Here is a 24,125-nt window from a genome sequence, read left to right on the forward strand (position 1 = left end):
TGAATAAGCGTAAATTGGCAGAGATGCAACATCTTTGCCTACCATGCCTGGTGTCTCCATCCACAACCAGTATATTTCACACAGGCACAGCTTCTGAAACTACTCAAACTCAGAAACTTCTGAATATAATCTGTTTGAAATTTTGCATTTGTTTCTAGGGAGATATTATTGAGGTTATTATATTATATTATATGGCAGTGATTGTCTTTGCTACCCGGCCTGCGGCCTGGTACCTATGATCAAATCACAGCTGTGCTGATATTCAGTACAACATCACGACCTTGAGTGTGATATTGCTTTTATACAACAGTTCTGCGTGCACCATACTAGTTAAAAGTAATAAGCAACAACAGATGATTATGATGTGTTTGTTTATTTCATCATTTATTTCGTAATGCCAACACAAATAGTTCCACAACTGGACTGGTACTGAACTGTTGCTAAGCAACACAAACATTTTCCTGTCGTGCACAGTGCACAGTAGCTTGCTACTTTGTCTAGACGTTACTGTTAAGTGCGTGCCGAAGAATTCAGGGTTCTTCTTTCATCCTTTTCTGACGACCACACATCATTTAATTCAAAAGGTATTTCTGGAAATAGTTTCATCATTGCAGAGTTTGTTACAATCTAAGATAGATAACGACCGTTAATGTAATTCTGATTAACGCTTAATAGAACACCTGTGAAGCGGAGTGATACATATAGTTAAAAGTCCCAGTGCTGTGTACTCTATATCAGCGCTCATAGAATGCCGCTCGTCCAATCAAATTACGTGATCGAAACTAACTGTTGTATAAATTATAATATACAGTATGTTATATTATAACAGAACAAACAGATATATGTAGGCCTAGATTTTTCCTTTTCTTGATCTTTTGGTTTTTTACAGCTGATTTTAGCACCATCAGAACAACATCTTCTTCCAAAATGCTTATGCACTCTCTGTTATTCATTTTTATTAAGCAGTTACCAGGCACCCCCACTTTTTTGCATGAGGGCCAAAATAATGTACCAATAAATTATAAGGTTACTCTTCTTCAGACTTTTTGATTACCAAAATCACAGTGGTAGTCATAACCCTGATCTCATTTGAAAGCTAACACTTTAAATTTTACAACCAAAATGTCAGAATGAGTAGATGAGAGACTGAACCAAGCTGAACATAGGGCCTGTAGTAGTTACCTTTTTATGTGGAAAACACTTTGGAGCTACAGCCGTAAGTCTGAAACAATTCTGTGTCAACAGCTGTTGCAGTGATATGGGCATCCTGAAGTGCTTTTTCACAGATAGAAGCAGGAGACTTAGGCTTTGAAGCCATGCACAATTCGTAAAGGTTGTGTCAATACTGAGTCCAGTAAAGACCAAAATACACCTAAAGTAGCACTACCAAGGCCAAAAGTGTTTGATCACCTTATCTTCAAAGAACACTCAAAGACCTCAGGTGGGCCGCTGGCTTAGAGAAATTAGTAATTGTTGTTTTTTTGAAGAAGATAACCTTGATTCTGAAAAGGAAAAGTGAAACCTTCCAAATAGTTTGGGAGTCTTTACTCAACTAATAAGGTATGTTAATGTGTTGGATATGATACCAAGTGATGGCAATGGCAACACATGAGAGATCTGGTCCACACATAGGGACTACACATGATAATCGACTGGCTCTTTGCTCAATAGCAGATACTATGTCTACGTTTTTTTAAAGAATGTGATGAGATATAATAGAATTTAAACTTGATGATAAATATTATATAAAGAAATGCCACAGAACCTGTTATGCTGTGATCATCTACAGCCTGCTTTAATATACCTCTAACCAATATGATTATATGCATCTGTTAGGATAATGTTGTTCCTGCCCTTTTTTTTAAATTGTGTTCTCTGTGCCTCAGTTAATTTGACCTTTTCTTGCAAATTTGTTATGTTATGTCTTGACTTATAATTAAAAAAAAATAATTTAAAAAATAATAATAAAAAAAAAAAAATACAACAGCACTACTGAAGTCCACAGTTAAAAAGTTTAAACAAAACAACAACAAAACAAAAAACATACATAAATGGTGGTTATTGTTTTATGTTTGTTGTTGTTTTCCTTGTGATATAACAACACCTTTGCTAAACCAATATAATCCATCCATCCATCCATTATCTAAACTGTTTATCCTTGTAGGGCCGCGGGGGGGCTGGAGCCAATCCCAGGTGACACTGGGCGAGGGCAGGGTACATCCCGGACAGGTCACCAGTCTATCACATTGCTGACATATAGAGACAAACAACCCCTTGCGCACACATGCGCACACTTCAGAGTTGCCAATTAACCTAATGTGCATGTCTTTAGACTGTGGGAGGAAGCCGGAGTACCTGGAGAGAACCCACACAGGCACAGGGAGAACACGCGTACTCCACACAGAAAGGCCCCAGGCCTGGGGTACAAACACAGAACCTTCTCCCTGTGAGGCTACAGTGCTAACCACTGTGCTGCCCAAACCAATATGATATTATGTCAAATGCATATATATGATATACATATAGCATATATCTTAATATGTAACAGTCTGTGGCTGGACTCAAAGCAGAGATGTTACGCCGATGTCTCAGACAACTGGGTCAGTGGGATGACCCCCCCCCCCCCCCCCCACACACACACACACACACACACACACACTTTGTCTTTCTGTCACCAGCCCAAACAGTTTTGTTATCTAAATGCCAGAACCTCTCTGTTTTTACAGGGCAGCCAAAAGCATGTGCCTTTTAAAAACGTACAATCTCAGAACACTTAGAAGAGAAATAAGGATCCCTAAAGGATGAGGGACGACCAGCCAAGCAGAACTAAAAAGTCTCTAGGCCAATCCCACAATGGCTGTCTGACTCAGAGCTTCATTTTTATTTTTTTTTTCACTAAATGATGTATGCAAAATCAAACACAAGCCTCACATATTGGACAAGTTGTACCTGCCGAATGATACAGTGGCTTCAGAAAGTCCCCAGACCTCCTTCACTTTTTGCACATTTTATTATGTTGTAGATTTGATTCTAACTGGATAAAATTTGCCATTTTGCCTTATCCATCTATACTCAACAAATCCATAATGACAAAACAAAAACATGTTTTTAGAATTTTTTGCAAATGAATGAAAAGTTAAGAAAGTAAAAGTGTGGTCAGGTGATTCCTTTGCTTGTTTGGCTTTAATTATTCTTGACGTGTGTAGAACTTGTCACAAGCTGAATTGATTGGACACACCCAAGGAATCAGTTACAATAACTGTCAAAGTTAATGCTGTCATACTGAGTTGCTCTCCGCTGTGTGAAATCAATTATTGTTGACCACTTTCAATTTTATTTGGCAAATTAATTATTTGTGGCATTATTTGTACATGGGCTTCTTTATCCTGCGCATCTCTTCCTCTCCGTCTTTGATTTTCCCCTTTCCTCTCCCTTCCTCTATATTTGTCTCCTCTCCCCATCATTTTCTTTTCCCAGCGTTCTTCCTTCTTCCCTCGGCTCCATGTGTTCCTCTCCCAGGAGACAGCAGCTAACTGGCACTATATTGTGAGCCACTTACAGAGCCATGTTTTTCTCCATCTTCTCCCTCTTCTCTCTGTTCCTCCTCGTTTCACTCCGAACATCTCCCGTAGCTTTTTCTGGCTCATTATCCTAAGCACTGCAGACCCACACTGCTGTGATCCGAGAATGCCTTTTCTCTCAGTTGGTACTTTTTCTTTGTATTTTGGTCTTTTTCTTTTCCTTCTGCTCAAAGTCAATTCTTTTGATCCTCGCAGTTATTTTTATTACAGGCTTTTTGTGTGTCTATCCTTACCGTATGTCTTTCTGCCCACCTATCTCATTCTCTCTCTTTACACTGCTCAATTTTACTATGTAGTCCTCTCTGGTTCTATTGTCTTATCCTTCTTCCTGCACCCAGAGGAAGAACGCCCTCCATGACAAGATTCGCGAGCATGAAGTGGTGTTCAGATTAAGTGGCCTTGTAGAGACCATTCATGCATCTCATTGAATAAGACGATGCTCATTTTTGGACTGTTTTGATTGGTCCAATTGCTGCTCTTGAGGATTTACCACACAGCATAAAGACATTAGCCCCTTTTAAACAAAGATCCCGCTATATTGCTGTTAAGAAGCCCCTTCATTACACCGTCTTATTGCTGGCTTATTGCTGGGACAACAATTATACGGGAGGGTAAAACAGAATAAATGTGCAACATTCTCGCCTTGAACAGGCTCTGTAAAAGGAGGTATAGTTGAGCTCATTGGAGAGGGTTTTTACAGTCTTTGAAGAGCTTCACTGAGGTTTAACACCTCTGTGGCACCTGGCTCACTCCATCTGTCTGTTGAAGCCTTTGGTGACTCATTCACTGTGCCGGTGGATCATCACCCTGCTGGCTTGTGTGAGTAGAAAGTGCCAGTTATCCATTACAAGAACCGCTGCTGTGGAGATACTTGTTTGTGCCTACCTGGCATGGGTTAAATGTGGCCTGCTAATTCAGCGCAGTGTTCATGTAAGCCTTGGTCTTCTTTCATTTTGCCCTAACCAATCAGAGAAAGGTGATGTATCTACAGCATATACCAATTCAAGAGCTTTTATTTCTGTAAGTTGATTGACAACTAACTCTACGGTTGTTTTAAGCTTATCCTTGCTGTTAACCATTTTTGTGGCCATTTTTGTGGCACTATGTGTCACGAACATAACGTAGCTAGGTAGCTATCTATGAAGGAAGATGTCACTGGAACAGACTGTGCCTCCTCCTTGTCTGTTACTTTCTATATCGGGACACCTCAGCATATATTATTGCTTGCGTAAGAACCCCTGACATGAAATGTTTTATAGCCCGCACTTAAAAGAACTTCTGGTGCTGTCTAACTCAGGACGCTTCGGAAATACAGGCTGTGGGAAGAAGAAAGACAACAGTCATTGCAGATGGGGTAGTAAATGATCATTTCTTCAGTAGTCCTCATGAAGTGATGACACTTCCTTGACTCACCTTGATAGATAGCGCTGTTATCGCTTCCTAAAGGTTCCAGTAACTCAACATATGAGCAGGGCTGAAATGTATTGCTGAACAAACTTTCCCCTGAAGCATGTGCCACGAGATAAAAGCAGAGATCATGACAATGTTGTGAGGTGGAAAAGAGCCATAGGTGTATTTGTGTGAATGCAGTAGAGCATGCATGCATGTCATGTATGCATTAATGTCCAGAGTCTACAAATGAAGATGCACCCTTGGGACAGATGTAGGGGGGAAGGGTGAAGTCTATAACATTACGAAGCCAGAATAGCATTCGGATGGGGGGTGGGGATGGGGGTTTTCGATTCTGTGGATTACATACTTTCCCGTAACCCAACGTTAACCTCACAGATTGATGACTGTGCTACCTCTGCCCTGAGGGGGATTGCTCAGACCCTCCTCTCTAATGGTGCAAGAGAAAATGCAGAGTGCCTCTCCCCATCCTCCCAGTCATTACCATCCTGCCTCCTCTGCTTCTTCTTCCCTCATTGCATCCTCTCTGCAGTCCAGCCCCCCCACTTACCTCATAACTTCCGCTCCCCCGGTGAGGCCACATGCCAGGATCCTGCGGTCTCCCGGCAGCCGACGTAGTGAAATGAAACACCGGTGTCTGCCATGTTAGTCTTCAGCCGGAGGGAGTGGTGACAATGAGGTTGCATTCAGACTGACAATAGCGCTGCCTATGATGGTGTGAAGTGGAAGCATGTTGTTACAGGTGCCAGAGAGAAGATGAAACACAAACTGAGGAGTCCAGTTTGAAGGCAGATCAGACAGGAAGACTTAAATTTTTTAAGCAGATTTAATATTTGAAAAACTTGCTCAGACGCTCAAAAAAGCTATTTTTATGTGCATGACGCAAACCCAGTGTAAAGGCAAAAAACCCCCCTAAAAAAAACAGCCTATCAGACCAGGAGTAGCACTTTGTACATTTCAATGAGACCACTACAGTGGTAAGGGTCGTGAAGAAGAAGGCCACAGCTACAAAAAATGCAGGGATGTCTGGCAAGAAAGTTGAATCTGACTCAATCTCTGCTAAATGTATTGCGACATCATCAGGCCAGACGGTGCTTTGGGCAGTCAGATACATGCAAACACACCATCCTATATCTTGTAATGTGAGCAGTGTAACACTGGCAAAATCCTACCCATAATCTTAAAAACCCAAGTCCTCCATCCTAAGCAACCATATTGGTCGTTTGGCCAAGGAACGTTTCCTGAAATTTGTATATTTGTATTATATAATTTGTATTTGTATGCCACAGAAACTGTTGAAAATCACAGTTGAAAAATAAATAACTAACGGATTTATGATGTAACAAATCTATAGTAAAGCTAGGTTTACGAACAAAAACAACTTGGTTAGGTTTTGGAGAAAGATCGTGGTTTGAGTTAAATTAAGTAATTTGATAGAGGACCCTCATAGTTACAATAATGAACACATAGTTAATGTTATTTAACAATCGTGGTAATGATTAAAATGGATTGAAATAGGAAACGAACTAGAAGACTGTCCTTACCAGAAAAAACAACTATACTGGTTATTTGTTATATATGACGACTTACATCGACCTCTTGCGGTCATAAGAACAGCAAAGGAAAACATAACGTCTCTTAAGGAGGAGCTGACATTCAATGGTCATTGGTTTGACAAACGAGTCCACTGTGTGTATCCCGTCTCCATCAAAACTACAGTTTCCCTACACTACACTACACCTAGTAGCCTTAGGTGACTAAACCAAACATTAACTACAGAGGTGGAAGATCAGGAAACCTCTCATATGAATTGTTTTTACAATCAATTTAATGTGTCATTTGGAAGGCATTAACAAACAGCCTGTTTTGTCAATTAGCTACAAAGACTTGTTGTATATTGTATGCAACACCCTGCAGTACCCAATCTGCATCAACACATTAATCTTCCTGAAATGAATGGGTAGGTATTCAGTGAAGTCTTTACACCCTATGAGGGAGCCCGGGAAAGACAAGAGTGTCACCAAACTGAGTCAACGCTCCGTCTTGATGTTTTAATCATGAACAGACCAGAGGAAAAGGGAAGGGAGCGTGCATGAAGAGAGATTTCAGCTTATGCTAATGATCATAATGTTGCCAGCTGCTGCAGAGCTGTGCTTTTGACTTGAGCAAAATATCCTCCCATCAGTGTCGTCTTTAGCGGCTAAACCACATGGTGGATGTTCCTGATATGCAACTCTAGAACGTTGGAGGCCAGATTACAGTGGAATACGCATCCAGAAGTTCAAATTAGCATGCAGAGGAAAATAATGAGCATTATCCTTCCAAATTACTCTGTCATTTACTGGCTTTTCCTTCATATTTCACCCCTCCCCTACATCCACTAAATTTCTCATGCTGTGATAGTAACAGTCAGCTCTCAAGGAGAAAACTGGATATTAATATGAGGACAAATTACTGAAGGAATTAGTACAGTACTGTTTTTCTTGTTCTCACTATAATAATCTGAAGTGCTTCTTGGTCTAAACAGAACATGTCATATCATTTGTCTTTCTCCAGCAGAAAACATGTTCACCTTCATTTTCACCTTCAAATCCCCGGTTAGATATTGTTGGCACGTTATCACCATCTAGCAGCAACGAGATCAAATCTGACTCATTGATTCTGACATCAGTCTCTCATTGGAGTCCCTCTACCCTGCTTTGTTAAGGCTACAGTGGCTATAGTTTGGAATAAAAAGAATTACTTTTTTAAGGTTAGGAAATGGTTGTAGTCTGTATAGGTTGATAATAACTGCTTGGTTAAAGTGAGGGAAGATCATAATCATGGTTAACCCTGGAGACCAACAATGGTGTCCTGTGTCAAAGTTGCACATTTTATTGGCCCAACCATCTACCCCAACCTACTTCCTAATGCCATGTCTAAGGCGTAGTGGGAGCAGCATGTTGGCAGTGTTCCACGTGTGTCTACACAGGACGTGTTCGGGCACAGGCCTGAGTTGTAGGTCACCCATACATCCACAACTCAGCTTTTGAGTTCAGGTTTTGGGTGGGTTATGTGACTAGCAGCTAATGTAGCTTCAAGCTCATATTTTGTGTATAATATTTTCAAACTTAAAGTGTTCAGACAGCAACCAACGCTGACTCAAGTGACATCACTCGAGGACATATATCAGATTTCACACAGCTCCGACTTGCACAAACGACTTTATACAGTACACGCAGTTGTACTCCCCAGCACCTGTAAACAGACTTCAACAGACTTCCCCTTTAAATGTAAAAACTTTCAAGACATTTGAAAAAATGACCAATTCTGTTCTCTCTTGAGTGGAAAGTCTTGGAAAACAAAGATGTGAACTGTAACTTTTACCAAAACTTTTCCAGAATCCTAACCAACCTGTTCATGTACATAGACGTGAACCGAACCTTAATCACAGCGATCATATCTGTAATGGTCATATGTAAGGGTTTTGGAAAGTACTGTAAAGATACTTTGGAAGGCAAACGATATGTTTTGTTGTTTAGTTTGACTCGACTTGGTTTTTCCCCAGGACTGTGCAGTGCAGTTTACAGTAACAGGGATCCCGTGTATTACGGCTCAGCTCAGGTATTAAGAGAAATGGACACTGTTCCTCCCAACACATACACTGAGAACCGTAGAGCACAGGCAGGTGACATGGGGGCACAAAAATAACATCTTCACTGCTCCTCTGACTTCTCAGATTTATTAAGAAAAAAAAAAAAATGAACACAATTCAACAATAATAAAAACCTTTAGCAGTAATGCCGTGATAATGATCTACAAAAGGACAGCAAAGCCTCGCGCTGATTCACACTGTGAGTGCAGTTTTAGCTCTGAGCCAGTCAGCGGGGAAGTGACTCTGTTGTAGCAGCAGCAGGGAGTGTGGGTGGTTCCTCAGCGTTGATAATGTTGCAATCTTCATTTCATGCCCCATGATTTTATTACATTTCCTCTGTCTCTCCTGGTGACCCAGTGGCCGCCATCAAATTGGGAGCGGCCTTAATTACTTCTGCTGTATCATGTTCAGGCTTCACACTAAAAATGTTGATCCTACTTGATATTAGATTTGCTTTCATTTGAATCTTGTGACTCAATCTTGAATTTTTTTTTAAAGAACCTAAAAGCTTGAGTTGTTCTGACTGGTTGGAAGTGGGTGGGGCTCTGTTGGAAAAAAGGTGATCGTTGCGTTAGCATCGATCTAATATGTTGAGTGATATCTGGCATTGTGGCATCCCTTTATTGAGATCTGTACAAGAGTTTGTGTGGTTTAATGCATGTGTTTGAAACGCTTGGGGTCTCACACACACTTCCTCTGACTTCATTAGAGCCGTGTGAGTCGCTGAGGCAGGTGCACCTTGACCCTGTCAGCTCAAAGACTCGTGCAGTCAGGGCAGTCACGGTGCTCGTCAAAATAAAAATAGAGCAGCACAGATGGACAGCTACATATTGTGTGAACGTTCAGTATTGGCTGTGTGTGGTTTATTAAAGGGGCTTTTTTTTTATGTTTTCTCTCCCGCCGAACATGGTTTCTTGCCAGGAGCGAGTGGTGGTGATTGTTGCTTGACAAAAGCTTCAGCCATCGTTTTGTTTCCAAGACAAGAGTTTATAATATGCCATCTTAGCAGTGCTAAATCTTCAGGGCAGATTGAAGGCTACAGTGAGTCGCTATTGGAAAGTGACAAGACCGGCCAGCGCTAGCTGGTTAGCATGCTAACTTCATTGGAAGAAAAGAAGCGATAGAAACAAGAGTTAACATTGGCGTTGGTCTTGGTGAGTAAAGGAATGAAGCTTGATCCTGAACCAGACTGGTAAATAAACAGCTGTTAATGCTAAAGCTGGCTTTGTAGCAATATCAAGACTTACAAATAGCTCCTTTAAAGCTGCCTGCTGCTGCTAGAAACGAGGCTGATGAGAGTGAACTGCACAGTAAATATATCATAAAGCCAAAAGTATCAGGCACCGTGGTTAATCCGCAGATTGCGTGAGCTGGGTTATAAAAATTATGATTCTGATTAACAGTGGGTGGGTTGCGTGTGGGTGAAATAATATATGATGTATTTTATGGTAAAAATACATTTTACATACTGTACATTATATAATATGCCAGTAATTCAGTACTCGTTAATAAGGTAATGAGAGTACTCGAATATTGAAATTACTGAAGTTGCCCATCCTTACTGTGGATATCAGACTTCCTGTGAGCCTGTGAGAGTCGTACTTTGATGTGAAAGGAACTATGTGTCCACATTTAAATGGTAAACCTTTTGGGCTCAAACTGCTGATGAAAAATCACTAAAATGAACCAGCAGCACATTAATTCAGTGTCAAAAGAGAAAACCAGTTGAGTCCGAGAGCGATGATTAGAGTTTCAAATTCAATTTAACCAGGAAAATTTGTCTTTTTCACGCAGCTCTCTGAAGACCTTTTGCTCTGTGTGGCACCTGAGCTGTTGAGTGCAGTCTGCTTGTTGTAAATGTTTCAGGACTGTAAGGATCTGCAGAATTGATTCAGAGTGGCTGTCTTCATCACAGCAGGCTTTCCTTGCCATCAGAGAAAATTAGTGTGTGTGTTTGTGTGTGAGCTTGTGTGTGTCCGTGGTGGCAGCACTGTAAGCTGAGAGTGGGAGTACACTGTCACACTGCAACTGCATGATGCATGACTCCAAATTATGTGGCAGCTTTTTGCTTTTCACCTCGCTGATCATTCAGAGCAGTCAGCCAGAGATGACTCATGGGAATATCAGAGGTGGAATAACGATATGAAGTGCATTTATATAAAAAAAAATCAAGCACTGAATATACTAAGTTATTACTTAAAGTTTGTTTGTAGATTATACCGCTATATGAAGTGTTTTTAAACACTTTTTCCACCAAAACTTTCATGAAATATTTTGCCAAATGTTGCTATTTCACTTGAACGGGAATTTAAAAGAAGGCACAGCATGGTCCTTGCTTGATAAGACCGCCTGCAGCTGTAAGTGAAGTTAGTGACAGGATCAGTTGCTGCAGCTGCTAAATTATTTGAAGATCTTTCATAAAGATGGAGTGAAGATGATGAGTTTCCTCTGAGTCTGTTTATTTTATTTTTTTAATTTTTAATTTAATTTAATTTTTTTAATCCATTTCAACAAGGAAAATTTCCATGCTGGTTATGTTTAGGCTTGGTTAGTCACAGGAGGTAGCATTATGTAATAGTAGTAGAAGTACAAATACTCATGTGGGCAAATATCAGATGGTCAACCAAACTTAGAAATCACTGAATTAGGTGCAAAGTTCTTCTTGGCTTCTACAGTTGGTTTATTCAATTTTATAATCTGCCTTAACTTTTAAACACAATGTGCCATTGCAGCCAGATTTACATGAAATGTGCACACAACTCAGGACTTGTCTTCGTCTCTTGAAACTTTCCACAATGTAAAGTTATAATATTCCCAGAAAGGATTTAGAAGTTGCAGATTAAAATGTTCTAAATATTAATTATTGACACAACAACAAATTTGGATAAATGTACAACCTTTGTGGTTGTATGTGGTCCCAAGCGTTTTTTCAAACAAGTTGAATTTAAGTTTACCATAATGAGCTTTTGTGTATCAATCATTTTTCAAGATTTGGTGTCAGTCATTTTTGATTTTTGTCATGTTTCTGAATAAACAGAGCTTTTGCTTGTGGAATTCCTCACATTTTTTGAAGGTCCCATATTGTATAAAGTAAGAAGCAGGTCTAGGTTCAATATTAATACTGTGATAGTATCATGGGGAAGTGCTCAGTCCAAATAGAAATGCACATAGAAATGCACTGTATTCAGAAATTTGGCCACAAAAACAGCCATTGGGACTTCTCTAACTTAATGATGCAACGAAACAATCACCACACTCAGCCATGCCCCAAGCCCCAAGCCCCGCCCACCTACACAACACACAACATCCATACTTGCAGGATTTGGTTTCTCTGAGTGTTTACCTGAAATCTGCTATATATTTTTTTCAATCTCTCAGAAAACAGTCAGCCAATCAGAAGAGAGGCTCAGATCCTCTCCTCTGATTGGCTAACAGACCTGTTGTTACTAGAGCTCCAGAGAGAAGTCTGTGAGAGGAGATGTAAAACTACATTGAGATGGTTTTTGGTTCTTAAAACCATAAATATATCTTCTTATGGATCAACACTTTAAATAAAACACTGGAAGAAATGTAAAATATGGACCTTTAACTATTGTTTTATTTGTTTTTTTGTGTCATCACATTATGCTTAAACAACATTTGGGGTCATTAGAAGTACCTTGCTAAAGGCAACATTGTGCATCAGCAATTTTGTAATGAACTAAATTAGTATAGCCAGTGGCCTTTGTTGCCATATGCCCTGTATTTTCTCGCCTACAGTGCACACAGTGTGGTTTAACCTCATTGCATTGCTTCATACCCAGTGTATGTAAAGGTGGGGTGAACTAATCAGCCCATGCATATAAATGACACATACATAGAGTATAACATACATTCTAACAATAGAAACCGGGCAAATTGTCGAACCAAAGCCTGTCTATAGGGATAGTCACTCAGAACATTTTAAGATTTGGTGATGTTTGAATGGTGAATGTATAATCATCATAATGTATATCATACATAAATATCAGTTAGTAGTAAAGGACCAGAAATATTGTTTTATATGTAATGAATATAAATTATAATGTGAAAGATTGTAAGATTTGATTAATATGCATGAAAAAAATGAGGCAATGAGAAAACTAATAAAAATCTGTAGACTCGAGGCAAAATGGAGAGAGTTGGTGACAAATACATACAAGTACACAAACACACATCTTAGCCTAAATATATAAATATATGAATTAAATCTAGACAGAACCACAGATGTGTCTGCTTGACAGTGCCACAGGCTGTTTGTTATATACGATACTGGATCACACCCGCCATCCAGAACTGACATACAGTTTGAAAAATGAGGTGATGGATGTCCTTCCATGCTGCCCAGGGGCAATCGTACAGCTCTTCTCTTCTCTTCTCTTCTCTTCTCTTCTCTTCTCTTCTCTTCTCTTCTCTTCTCTTCTCTTCTCTTCTCTCTCTTCTCTTCTCTTCTCTTCTCTTCTCTTCTCTTCTCTTCTCTTCTCTTCTCTTCTCTTCTCTTCTCTTCTCTTCTCTTCTCTTCTCTTCTCTTCTCTTCTCTTCTCTTTTAACCTGCATCACATACAAAGGTGATGGTCCAGGATGGGCCAGAGAGAGTTGTTCAGGATCAGGACTGTCAACAGCCATGGCATCTATAGTGTGATACATTGTCAAACAAGACAAGAGGAGGGAAAATAAATAACTAAAAACTCAGACACGTTGGTCTTTAAATTGATGGATAAAGCAGTTATTATCGAGTCTGACACTTTGGTTTCCAATGCCCTACTTCAGCTGATGATCCAAGCCTGACTGTAATACATCCCTTATAATGTTTAGACCTGTTATCATTCTTATGCCGATGACATTCAGTTGTATTGCTTGCTGATGATAGTAACCAATTGTCCACATTAAATTATTATTTGGACTCCATCAAGATCTGGATGGCTGACAACTGACTTCAGTTAAATGCAAATAAGACAGACACTCTTATAATTGCTCCTGAAAATCTAATTCCAAACATCAAGCAGTATACTGTATGTGTTTGTGTTAAGTATAACCTTAGAAATGTCTGTGCCATCTTTGACCAATCCCTGTCTTTTCATAATCATGTCAGTCAGCTCATGTTTTATTCCAGTTGAGGAACATAAAGTTAAATTAAGATCTCAGGTGACCATCGTTGACTTGGACAAGATTATTCATGCTTTTATTTCTTCTTATTCAGATTACTGTAACGCTCTTTTTTGTTTGAGTCAAACTTCGTTGAGCCGTCTCCAAACTGTCCAAAATGCAGCTGCTCGGCTTTTAAGTAGAAATAACAAAAGATCACACATCAGTCAAATTCTGCATCCATTTTAAAATAGTGGAGCTAACCTTAAGAGCTTTTCATGGTCAAACACACCAGGATATTGCTGACCTCCTACTCCCTTATACAGCCAACCGGGCTCTAAGGTCTGCTGAACAGAAATTAATGGCTGTCCCTTGAACCTCCTATAAAACCAGAGGTGACTGTGCTTCTCGAGCAGTGGCACTCAATTTATGAAATGCTCTCCCCTTATCATCGCGATAGACTGCTGTGACATTTTGCAAAAAATGTCTTCATAGCTGCTCCATTTTATTTTGTTGCCTTTTACTGACCTATTTCCTCGTCTGTTTGGAACTTTTGTACTTTTTTATTGATGTAAAGCACTTTGTGATTCTGTATCTGTGAAAGGTGCTATATAAACTTTACCTACTAGATCAATGGTATTTCATGACAGTGACTCTGGAAATTCTTTTACTCAGTCATAGAGATACTTCGTCTTTGTTCTTATAATAAATTGTAGTTACAGTGAACAAGATCCTCTTGCCAACAAGCACGTCTTACTAAAACATCTAGTCATAGAAAGTGCAGAGAAAAATGTTGAGAAAATGCAAAAAAGTTGCTGATTATATAGTGTTGATGCTCTGTTTTAATATTCACAGTAATATTCAAAATGACATCTAATAAATCCCGAAACTTGTTTTCTTCTTTTTGAGAGAAAACAGTCAAAAACAATGAGTCCGAAATGTCATCACAAAATCAGATTGTGTGCTCACTTGCTTTTAGCTTGTTCACTCTCTTGAATCTGAGAAACCCAGCAGCTCTTAGGCTTCCACCACGAGACCTCGCTGTGTTTCAGTATCTGAAAAGAATTTGCACAAACTCAACTGAGCTCAGCTCATCTGCCTGAGCTGTCAGCCAAAGAATTAAGGATGTGTCAACAGGAGAGATGTCTTCCATCCTTACCGGCCGACTCTCGGAAAGCTGACGCAACAGAGTGCATGTACAATTCATTTTCTCCTCCACTCCAGAAATACCGGGTTCCCCGGAGAGAGAAGCATTGAGATGTTTGTTGCTACTGCAAACACAAAAGAGCTGCATGTTATCAAACTCTGAACAAAGATACTAAATTAGCTAAATTGACCACTTGAGGGCAGCACAACCAGTTGTAAACACAGCAGACTCTTTGCTAACATGCTACTAAAGAGTTGGCTATTTAATTACACGGAGTAACATCAACATTTATTTTGAGTTATGTGAATCTAAAGTGTTAGGATTGAATATTGGTTCCCCTTTTAGCTCTCTTTTGGTCTCCACCAACTAAGTTAAATATCTGGCTCTTTAGCAGTGAAATGCTAAATTTATCTTCCTCTCACTTGGCGCTGTATAAGTAGCATTCAGTTGGTTTATCTGAGTTTTTTCTCTGAAAACAGTTGGAAAAGACATTGATGAGAGTGAGAAAGTTGCAATTCATAAAACCAACGACTGTGTGAAGTGAAGCTACGCCACTGCACCTGGTTGTTATTGGCCTAGAAATAGTTCCAGTAAATAATTTTTCCCTAAATTTATTCATGTACGCATTAAACAAACATGTTAAGTAATGAGTTTTACAGGTGTGGCAGCTTTTTCTCCCCTAACATTTGACAGAGCCAGGCTAGCTGTTTCGCTCTGCTGCCTGAATGTATGCTAAGCTAGGCTAACAATGTCCTGGCTTCAGTTTTTTAATTAACACACTCTCATGACATTGGTATTTATCTTCTCATATAACGCTTGGAAAGAAAGTAAGAATATTTCCCAAAATGACCCACTATTACTTAAGCTTAACTGAATAGAACTGAACTTAGATGGAGAGAGAAGAAAAGAGGATGCTCATGTAGCATTTATTTTAACGTTTAACAAAACACGGAGAGCAAGAGGCAGAGGATTGAGTGATGAGAAAGTGATGAAGTGTTGTACATGGAGGAAAAAAATGATACAGAGAAACAAAGTGAGGCTTCTTCCAGCCATTTATCCTGGTGTGTGGGCTCATGCTCCTCTGACAGCTGAGACAGAGGGGGTGTGTGTGTGTGTGTGTGTGTGTGTGTGTGTGTGTGTGTGTGTGTGTGTGTGTGTGTGTGTGTGTGTGTGTGTGTGTGTGTGTGTGGTGTGTGTGTGGTGTGTGTGTGTGTGGTGTGTGTGTGTGTGTGTGTGTGTGTGTGTGTGTGTGTGTGTGTGTGTGTGTGTGTGTGTGTGTGTGTGGTGTGTGTGTGTGTGTGTGTGTGTGTGTGTGTGTGTGTGTGTGTGTGTGTGTGTGTGTGTTGTGTGTGTGTGTGTGTGTGTTGTGTGTGTGTGTGTGTGTGTGTGTGTGTGTGTGTTGTGTGTGTGTGTGTGTGTTGTGTGTGTGTGTGTGTGTGTGTGTGTGTGTGTGTGTGTGTTGTGTGTGTGTGTGTTGTGTGTGTGTGTGTGTGTGTGTGGTGTGTGTGTGTGTGTGTGTGTGTGTGTGTGTGTGTGTGTTGTGTGTGTGTGTGTCACATACTGGGGTGTATAATATAGATCTCCAGTCTGCTTATTCAGCCACCCTGAACCTCCCATCACAATTACAGCCAGTATGTGGCAGCGCTTCAATACTGGCGTCTGCAAAATGTCACTGTGCTTCACACAACCCATCCGTCCGCAGGTCTGTCCCCTGCTAACAGGCCGCTATGTGGGGAGCCCCTCTCAGAGGGTGATGACTCCCAGAACCCCCTGGGGGAAAATGAGTTGTTGCTCAGGCAGTACAGAAGTACATAGTCAGTCAGTTTTGGCCATAACTGTTATCATAAAGTATCCAGCCAGTACTACAAAGTGCTTTGGATAAAGTCTAAGCCTCATTTGTTTTTGTGGCTGCATTATTCAGGAAAACATAAGCTGTGCTTGTATTGAATATTACAAAACAGGTGAAAATCTGAAAAATCAGTAATGCATATATTTTAATAAACTTCTCTGATTTCTAAAGCAGCGGTAATTGTGTTTTTGGCCACTTGGACAAGCTTTAAACAACACTGACATATTGTGATTTTATGAACTTGACATGGCTTCCATGTTATCAAAACAATTTCACATTTATTTATATAGACCAATGGTATCATTCACTGGGTGTCATGGTTTTTGGCCACCTAAAAAATATCTGGCTTGAATATGTCACTGTGGGCGACCCTTAACACATAGTGATTTGATCTATGGTTAACATAAAAATGTAGACTATTGTAATTTTAATACCATTTGTAGCCCAAAATGTTTCCGTTAATCGAAGCTTTTGATTTTGTTTACTGTGAAAAGCAAGAGCTGTTGAATGCACAAAACTGAAGGTAAACTGATTTGTATTAATATAAAATCTATAATGAATCTATAAAAAAAAAGAATGTTTTTCATTAAAATGTTAGAGGCCTTTCACATGAGTGAAATGAAATGTCATTGGTCAGTGCAGTTAGCTCTGTGTGTGTGTGTGTGTGTGTGTGTGTGTGTGTGTGTGTGTGTGTGTGTGTGTGTGTGTGTGTGTGTGTGTGTGTGTGTGTGTGTGTGTGTGTGAGAGTGTGTGTGTGTGTGTGTGTGTGTGTGTGTGTGTGTGTGTGTGAGTGAGTGAGTGAGTGAGTGAGTGAGTGAGTGAGTGAGTGAGTGAGTGAGTGAGTGAGTGAGTGAGTGAGTGTGTGAGTGAGTGAGTGAGTGTGTGTGAGTGAGTGAGTGAGTGAGTGAGTGAGTGAGTGAGTGTGTGTGAGTGAGTGAGTGAGTGAGTGAGTGAGTGAGTGAGTGAGTGTGTGTGAGTGAGTGAGTGAGTGAGTGAGTGAGAGAAAGTGTAAGTCATTTAATCAGCCCAGCCATGACAACTCCTATTGGAAGACTGAATTGTCACACCTATTTGTCTGTGGACAATTCATTGGTAATAGATGTTTCCGAGCTGTAACTCGTGCTGAATGAAACAGTTGTTTTGCTGTGATAGAGGACGGAGCATTAGTTAATGGCTTTGTGTGGCAGGAAGCTCACGGAGATGAGGGAGAATCTTTCTTAATTACTTTTTTTTTTTTTTCTTAACTGAAAAGTTATCAGTATTCTTCTGACGACGCAAGTTGGCAAAAGTTTTTTCTTCAGTCGGCAAACTTCGTAAAAAATATATTTTTATTCACTACTGTGAATGAGAAATGGGAAAGTAGGATGAAACCCATTCATGCCCTGTCATCTCAAAACCAAACATCATTTCTTTTACTTTATTTGTGAGTTGTGCATTAACCATGTCTGATTAAAATAAATAACTCTTTTTAACTGAAAGCGAGTGCACAATACATGGTGTGGTGACACGGTGACAAGTCATTTTAAAAAGGTGGTTCCATGAAAATGAAACTGACAATCCGGGTATTTATTTGCATCGGTGACCTCTACTGAGGATATATAGACATTTCTATTATGTGCTACTTTAGGTCTCATGTGTTTAATGGTAATTATACTTTTTTTTGTGTGTGTGTCCAGACCAATGATGTGGCAGGAAACACCTGGAACTGGCTCTACTTCATCCCTCTCATCATCATCGGGTCCTTCTTCATGCTCAACCTGGTTCTTGGTGTACTCTCAGGGTAAGTCAGCTCTAAACATAAACACACATATTCCAGCTCTGCTTAATCAAGACTGATGATTGCTGATTATAAACCCGGTGTAACTATTATAAGAATCTGCTCTGTATTTGCATCTGTTAAGAAAATCCTGCAGTTTGTTTGTGTTTGGTTTATATATTAAAATGTGCAAAAACTGGATTCATAAAAAAAAAAATCTGAAAAAATTTAAAAATGACAAACTGGGCGAAAAGGGGATTTAAACATTTGCATTTGCATTTCAAACTGTTAATAGTTCAAAATTATATGTTTTTTACTTTCTTAGAAGATTTAGAATCAGGAGTTTATTTGCATTTTCTTCCCATTCTTCTCTTTACTAAAGCAACAAGCAGTATTAATGGATCAATAATTATCAGACAAATTAGCAGTTAGATTGAGAACATGATGTCTTGATGAACAAGTCTTGATTTTGGATGGATCACCACTGGACCCCTTTTTGAGAATACTTACATACTGCATCTGAAGGCGCTTCTGTATTTGGTTCAGCTTGTGGTCATTTTACTGGCTGCTTGAATCAAACCCCGCCTACCTACACGCAAAGAAGCAAACCGTCCACCAATCTTGAGTTTTAGGACAGCAATCCTATTGGTCTGTTAACTGCTGCACAATGGAGATAAAGGTTATCTCATGTCTTGTTAGAAAATGCTGAATTGAGGGTGAATTGAGCAAACAGATTATTCACCCCTCCTCCTTCGTCATCTAGCGCTTCTCCTTTTTACTCTGGGTTTCTCATCAGCGAGCCTTGTGTGGTGAAAAGACCTGTGGCTTTTATCATCCTGGTCCTCTGTGCTCCTGGATCTGACATCTGTCCGTCTCACTGAGTCTGTGTTTGCAAGAAGTCTCCTCTCATCTGCTGTGACTCACAGCCCCTTGTCTCACCAGCATCTGGATGAAAGCAAACATGTGTGTGGTCATTAGTCTTCAGGTCACATAAAACCCACTGCTGAAGGAGGAGCTTTTCTTTCTGTGTGATTTCCTAATACAAGCATGCTGTGTCAGACGGCACAACATCAATTCTGGAGCATATCATACAGGGTCAACAGGTCTTATAAATTATAAGGCTATTATCTAAGTAGAAAAAACAGTGCAAGTAGAGACATGTTATCAGCTTGTTGTGAAACTATTGCTGATACAGTTTTTACTCATATATTTTTTAACATAATTCAAAAATGGCCTGTCCAATGATTGGCTGCTTTTAGGGTCATGCCGATGGACGATGAGCTTTGTGATTGTGATCATCAGAGCGGTCACTGAAAGCTCATGCCTTTGCCAATGTCAAGACGATTTTTGGCTTGTTTTCCCATTCATGTATTAACTTATTATTATCATGATTTTTACTATTAAATTCAGGTTAACACACATATACATACACACACACACACACACACACACACACACACACACACACTTGCATACAAGGACCAGTTGTGTGTAGGTGCTGCGCTGTGATTAAACACAGTGGAGGAGATCGACACACAGAACACTTAGTTCAGTTTCTTATCCTGATGCTTTTCATGATTGGAAATACAACCTTTGGACAGTCAGGGGGGGGCAGCCAGCCAACAGCTAACAGCTGTTTCGACGCACGTCCCCGCTGCTCATTTTGAGCAATTATTGTGAATGCTCTATTTCTTAAATGTGAATAATTAATGCTTTATTTGTGATGACAATTTTGGTCTAACATCACCATGAAACGTATTTGTCATCGTACTGTCATCACTCAGTCTATCTGTGAGAGAGAGAGAAAGAGAGGCGAGCAAAACTCCACACACTCGCTCTTTCTATCCCGCTCATGTAACATAAACCACCTCACCCCCATTGTATCAGCTATTAATCGATAGGATGATCGGACTATGGGTAGGATCCCACGATCCTAGCTGCTTTACAGATGTGATGGGTCAGGGGTGAAAGTCTCACTGTGATCTAGAACCACCATTTTGGATTGATGAACAAAGATTTCACCACATTTCTCTTGTGATTGTCCCGTTTGTTCTGGGACAGCCCAAAATGTGCAGCGCTGCTTTTTGACAGTGTTGAATTTAAAAGGATTTTTGCATTAATATGATGAAATACTTTACTTCGATGTTGGTGACAGTTAGATGAGAACATCGCTGCCTCCCTCATGTCTGTATTGTTGTTAAATATGAAGCTACAACCAGGAGACAGTTTAGCTTAGCTTAGCTTAGCATAAAGACAGAGGGAAATAAACACATAAGTAAACCAGCTGTAGCTTCATATTTAGCATACAGATGTGAGAGTGGGATCAGTCTTATCATCGATGTTGAACTGTTCCCTTCAGTAACTGTGTTTGCCAAAAACAGATATCCCCATGTGGTCATTTTGTCTATTAACTGCTTTGGAATTGATTTTCCAGAACATTAACTACATCACAACATTTGTTCTAATCTCAATATAAAACCACATATGCTGTATAAGTACTATGTCTGATACATCTCCAATAGGCACAACACAAAAGTGCATTATGGTTTAACCTGCCCTCAACAGCTGCCCAGCTGTCACCTGGATCCCTCAGGTGCATGTTTAAGCCACAATATCATCTGTTTTCATGATGCAGTGTCTCACACCTTTGTTGCTCCTGTAATGAACATGATCCTGTCTGTTGCTGTGAACGCGTATGTGCAAGTTATCTCCTGGCAGACAAAAACTAACTTAGCTTTTTGATTCTAAGTTGCCACATACGATGACATGCTACATCTATTTATTCTTTCTGTGTATAAAAAAAAAAAAAAAATCCATATATATGCTTCAACAGAGAATTTGCCAAAGAAAGAGAGCGTGTGGAGAAAAGGCAGGAGTTCCTGAAGCTTCGGAGGCAGCAGCAAATAGAGAGAGAGCTCACCGGATACTTGGAGTGGATCTGCAAAGCAGGTTAGAGTCGTTTCTGAATCCGTGTGAGCAGGCGTTTATGTGGTTGTTGGGTTAGAAAAACATGACAAATTGTTAAGAAAGTCAGTCATTCCTTTCTCTCTCCTGCTGCAGAGGAGGTGTTGCTGGAGGAGGAGGACGAGATTGCAGAGGAGAAGTCCCCGCTGGACGGTGCGTGGTACAAGAGGAAACAAAACCTTCCAGGTGAAAACAGGGCTGAGTATCTGTTTCCTGCTTTACCATGGTCCATCACTACAGGAGGCCAATGGTAAACCAGGCACAAAGAGGTAGTGTTGATCATTTCCATCTAATGGTTGATGCTGTGTAGCATCCATCTGCTGTACATAAATTCATCGGGAACTCACTTCACCATGAATGTGATCTCTTTAACGTGTGGAGAATAGGTGTAATTGAATTGTTCTGATTATTGTCCAGGGTTTTCCTTAAAGGGCCGATCTGTGTATACACACAGTGTGTAGGGGGACATTTTAGCAATAGATGAAAATGCTGTATTTTTGTATTTCTCAACACATTATAACTCAAACTGCTGGGCTGTTAGCTTGATACAATTGTTGGTTAGACACAGGCCTGATTTTTTTTTTTTTAGCTTATTACAAATGAATTATTATTAATATAATTGTTTGGTCAATAAATCCTTACACCAGCAAAAGTGCAGGCTTATTCACAGTTAGCTGGATACTTGCAGAGGTTTGAAGTTAATACTCTTTTTCAGAAACAGATATGTTATTTTCTTAAAAGCACGTTGAGAAATGTTGATATAGTTACGATTGTACTTAAGAACAGACAGATATTGAGAAATGATTAAGATCTGTTCATGCAGTTTCCACTGGTTGAAAAGCTATAGTCAGTATAAGTATAGTAAAATTAGTCCTGCATAACACCACAACTTGTGTAGGTGTTAAACCTACAAGATATGATGTGTTAATTAGAGAACTTTAGCGGCCCTGGTAGAGCCAGACCGAGATTATATTTCTTCAAAATAAATGACTTCTAGAAGTCAGTTTTCTGAAAATTGGACATATACTTGAATCTTTGGTTTTAGAATGGTTTCATAACTAGCCCTCATCAACAATTGATTTTCAATTTAAAGTAATTTCATTACAGCCTGTACATTTATTTTCAAAGTCCAAAATCAAAAACAGTACAATTCAGATAACTTTAACAATCAGATTATCAGACCTTCATTGACTACAACAAAATCAATAAATCTCTGATAAAAAATCTTTTCTATATAGTGCGAAAATATTCCAGGCTTTTGAGATAATCCATTTATCATAATAAACCATTTAAGTTACCAAACTTAAAAACATAAACAGAAAGCAACCATTCTGATTTTTGATCATCTGTACACCAGAATATTTCAGGGTTTTGTCGATTATTAAATCACCACAGTGTGGAAATCACAAAAGAAAATGGGACTTACTTTCTATTTCTCCCAAATCACACAATCTGTTTTCCTCCCGAATAGTTTTGAATCTGCCAAGAGAGGAGACACACCACTTCTCTGGCCTCTAGAGAAACAGGATGTAACCTATGATTCCGTGTCAGACTTGTATTTCATAGACATATGTGTCCTTAATTTAGTTTTTTTGACACAGTGCTTACTTTTAATAGTGTTAAAATGACAGTACAACATCACAGTTAACATATGGCTCCTCACATTAACAGTAACCCCCTATTGTGTGACTGCAAACTGGGCTGTTTGTAGCCAAGCCAGCCAATTACACAGCAAGTGCAATCGCATAATCAGCACTTACGATCAGCCTGTTACTGGAGTGCTAATCATGGTTTTCACGCTGTACTCTTGTTGCCTTTATTGCAGAAAGAGCACACTATTACTTCTGTCTGTCTGTCTGTCTCTCTCTCACTCCCTGTCTCTCTCTCTCTCTCTCTCACTCCCTGTCTCTATCTCCTATCTCTCACCTATGATGTCAGTCCATTAGTGCTGGTGTGAGGAGGGTTAATTAGTGGGATTTACAGCTTTAGTCTGATTGGATTTGTTAACATAAATTCACCATACCACGCTCCCCAAGACACATACGCACATGGAAATGCGTTTGCCAGGAAAACGGACACAAACTGTAAACAAATCCACGCTGACGACTCCAGTGAAGTGACAGCGGCCGGATTTTCTCAATTAGTTACATATGAGGGATTAAAATGTCTGAATCCACAGAAGTAGAAAAAGCCATTCTGATGTTGTTAGAGCGGAAAATATGGAGTTGGGCTTCTTCAGATGAATGACAGGTATAAGTGATGGTGCACAGTGTCAATCAGAGTTGATTGACTCAATAACTAAAACAATTTATCCTCCTTCTACCTAGTCTTTTAAGAAGAAATTGAGGAAATTATCCTTGATAATATTTTTCTCAGGATGGATATTTCATTTAGAGATAAAAGAAGGATGAACTTAAAGTAGTTGCTGTGTGGAATTGAAATGAAGAGTGAAGTGAAAATGAAAACTATTTCAAATTAACCTTGTTATAGCCATAGGAAATATTTAATTCTAGTGCAGCATCCTGCCTTATTCCGTCTTGCTTGAAGAAGCAAAGACTCAGTACAAGAACCAGTTGGTTTGAACACGTTATGATTTTCTTACTGCACGTCTGATTGTTTCACTTGTTTTGAGAAAATAAGGTTTTTAAGGATCAGTCATAAAACAGAAAGGATCTGATAAG

General features: G+C 39.6%; 1 protein-coding gene across 7 annotated transcripts in view; it reads left to right on the plus strand.

Moving 5' to 3' along the window:
- Positions 1-24,125, plus strand: part of cacna1bb (calcium channel, voltage-dependent, N type, alpha 1B subunit, b) — a 170,999-nt gene that overhangs the window by 72,115 nt on the left and 74,759 nt on the right. For all 7 annotated transcript variants that reach the window (XR_008830252.1, XM_056402913.1, XM_056402910.1 and 4 more), the window contains exons 9-11: positions 18,401-18,504; positions 21,314-21,429; positions 21,541-21,630. Coding sequence is in view for 6 of the 7 variants with exons in the window: in XM_056402913.1 (XP_056258888.1) it covers positions 18,401-18,504; positions 21,314-21,429; positions 21,541-21,630 (310 nt within the window). In the remaining variant the exon portion in view is untranslated. The remainder of the gene's footprint in view (positions 1-18,400; positions 18,505-21,313; positions 21,430-21,540; positions 21,631-24,125) is intronic.

The sequence above is a fragment of the Seriola aureovittata genome, chromosome 18 (genome assembly GCF_021018895.1).
Source record: "Seriola aureovittata isolate HTS-2021-v1 ecotype China chromosome 18, ASM2101889v1, whole genome shotgun sequence".
NCBI lineage: Eukaryota > Metazoa > Chordata > Actinopteri > Carangiformes > Carangidae > Seriola > Seriola aureovittata.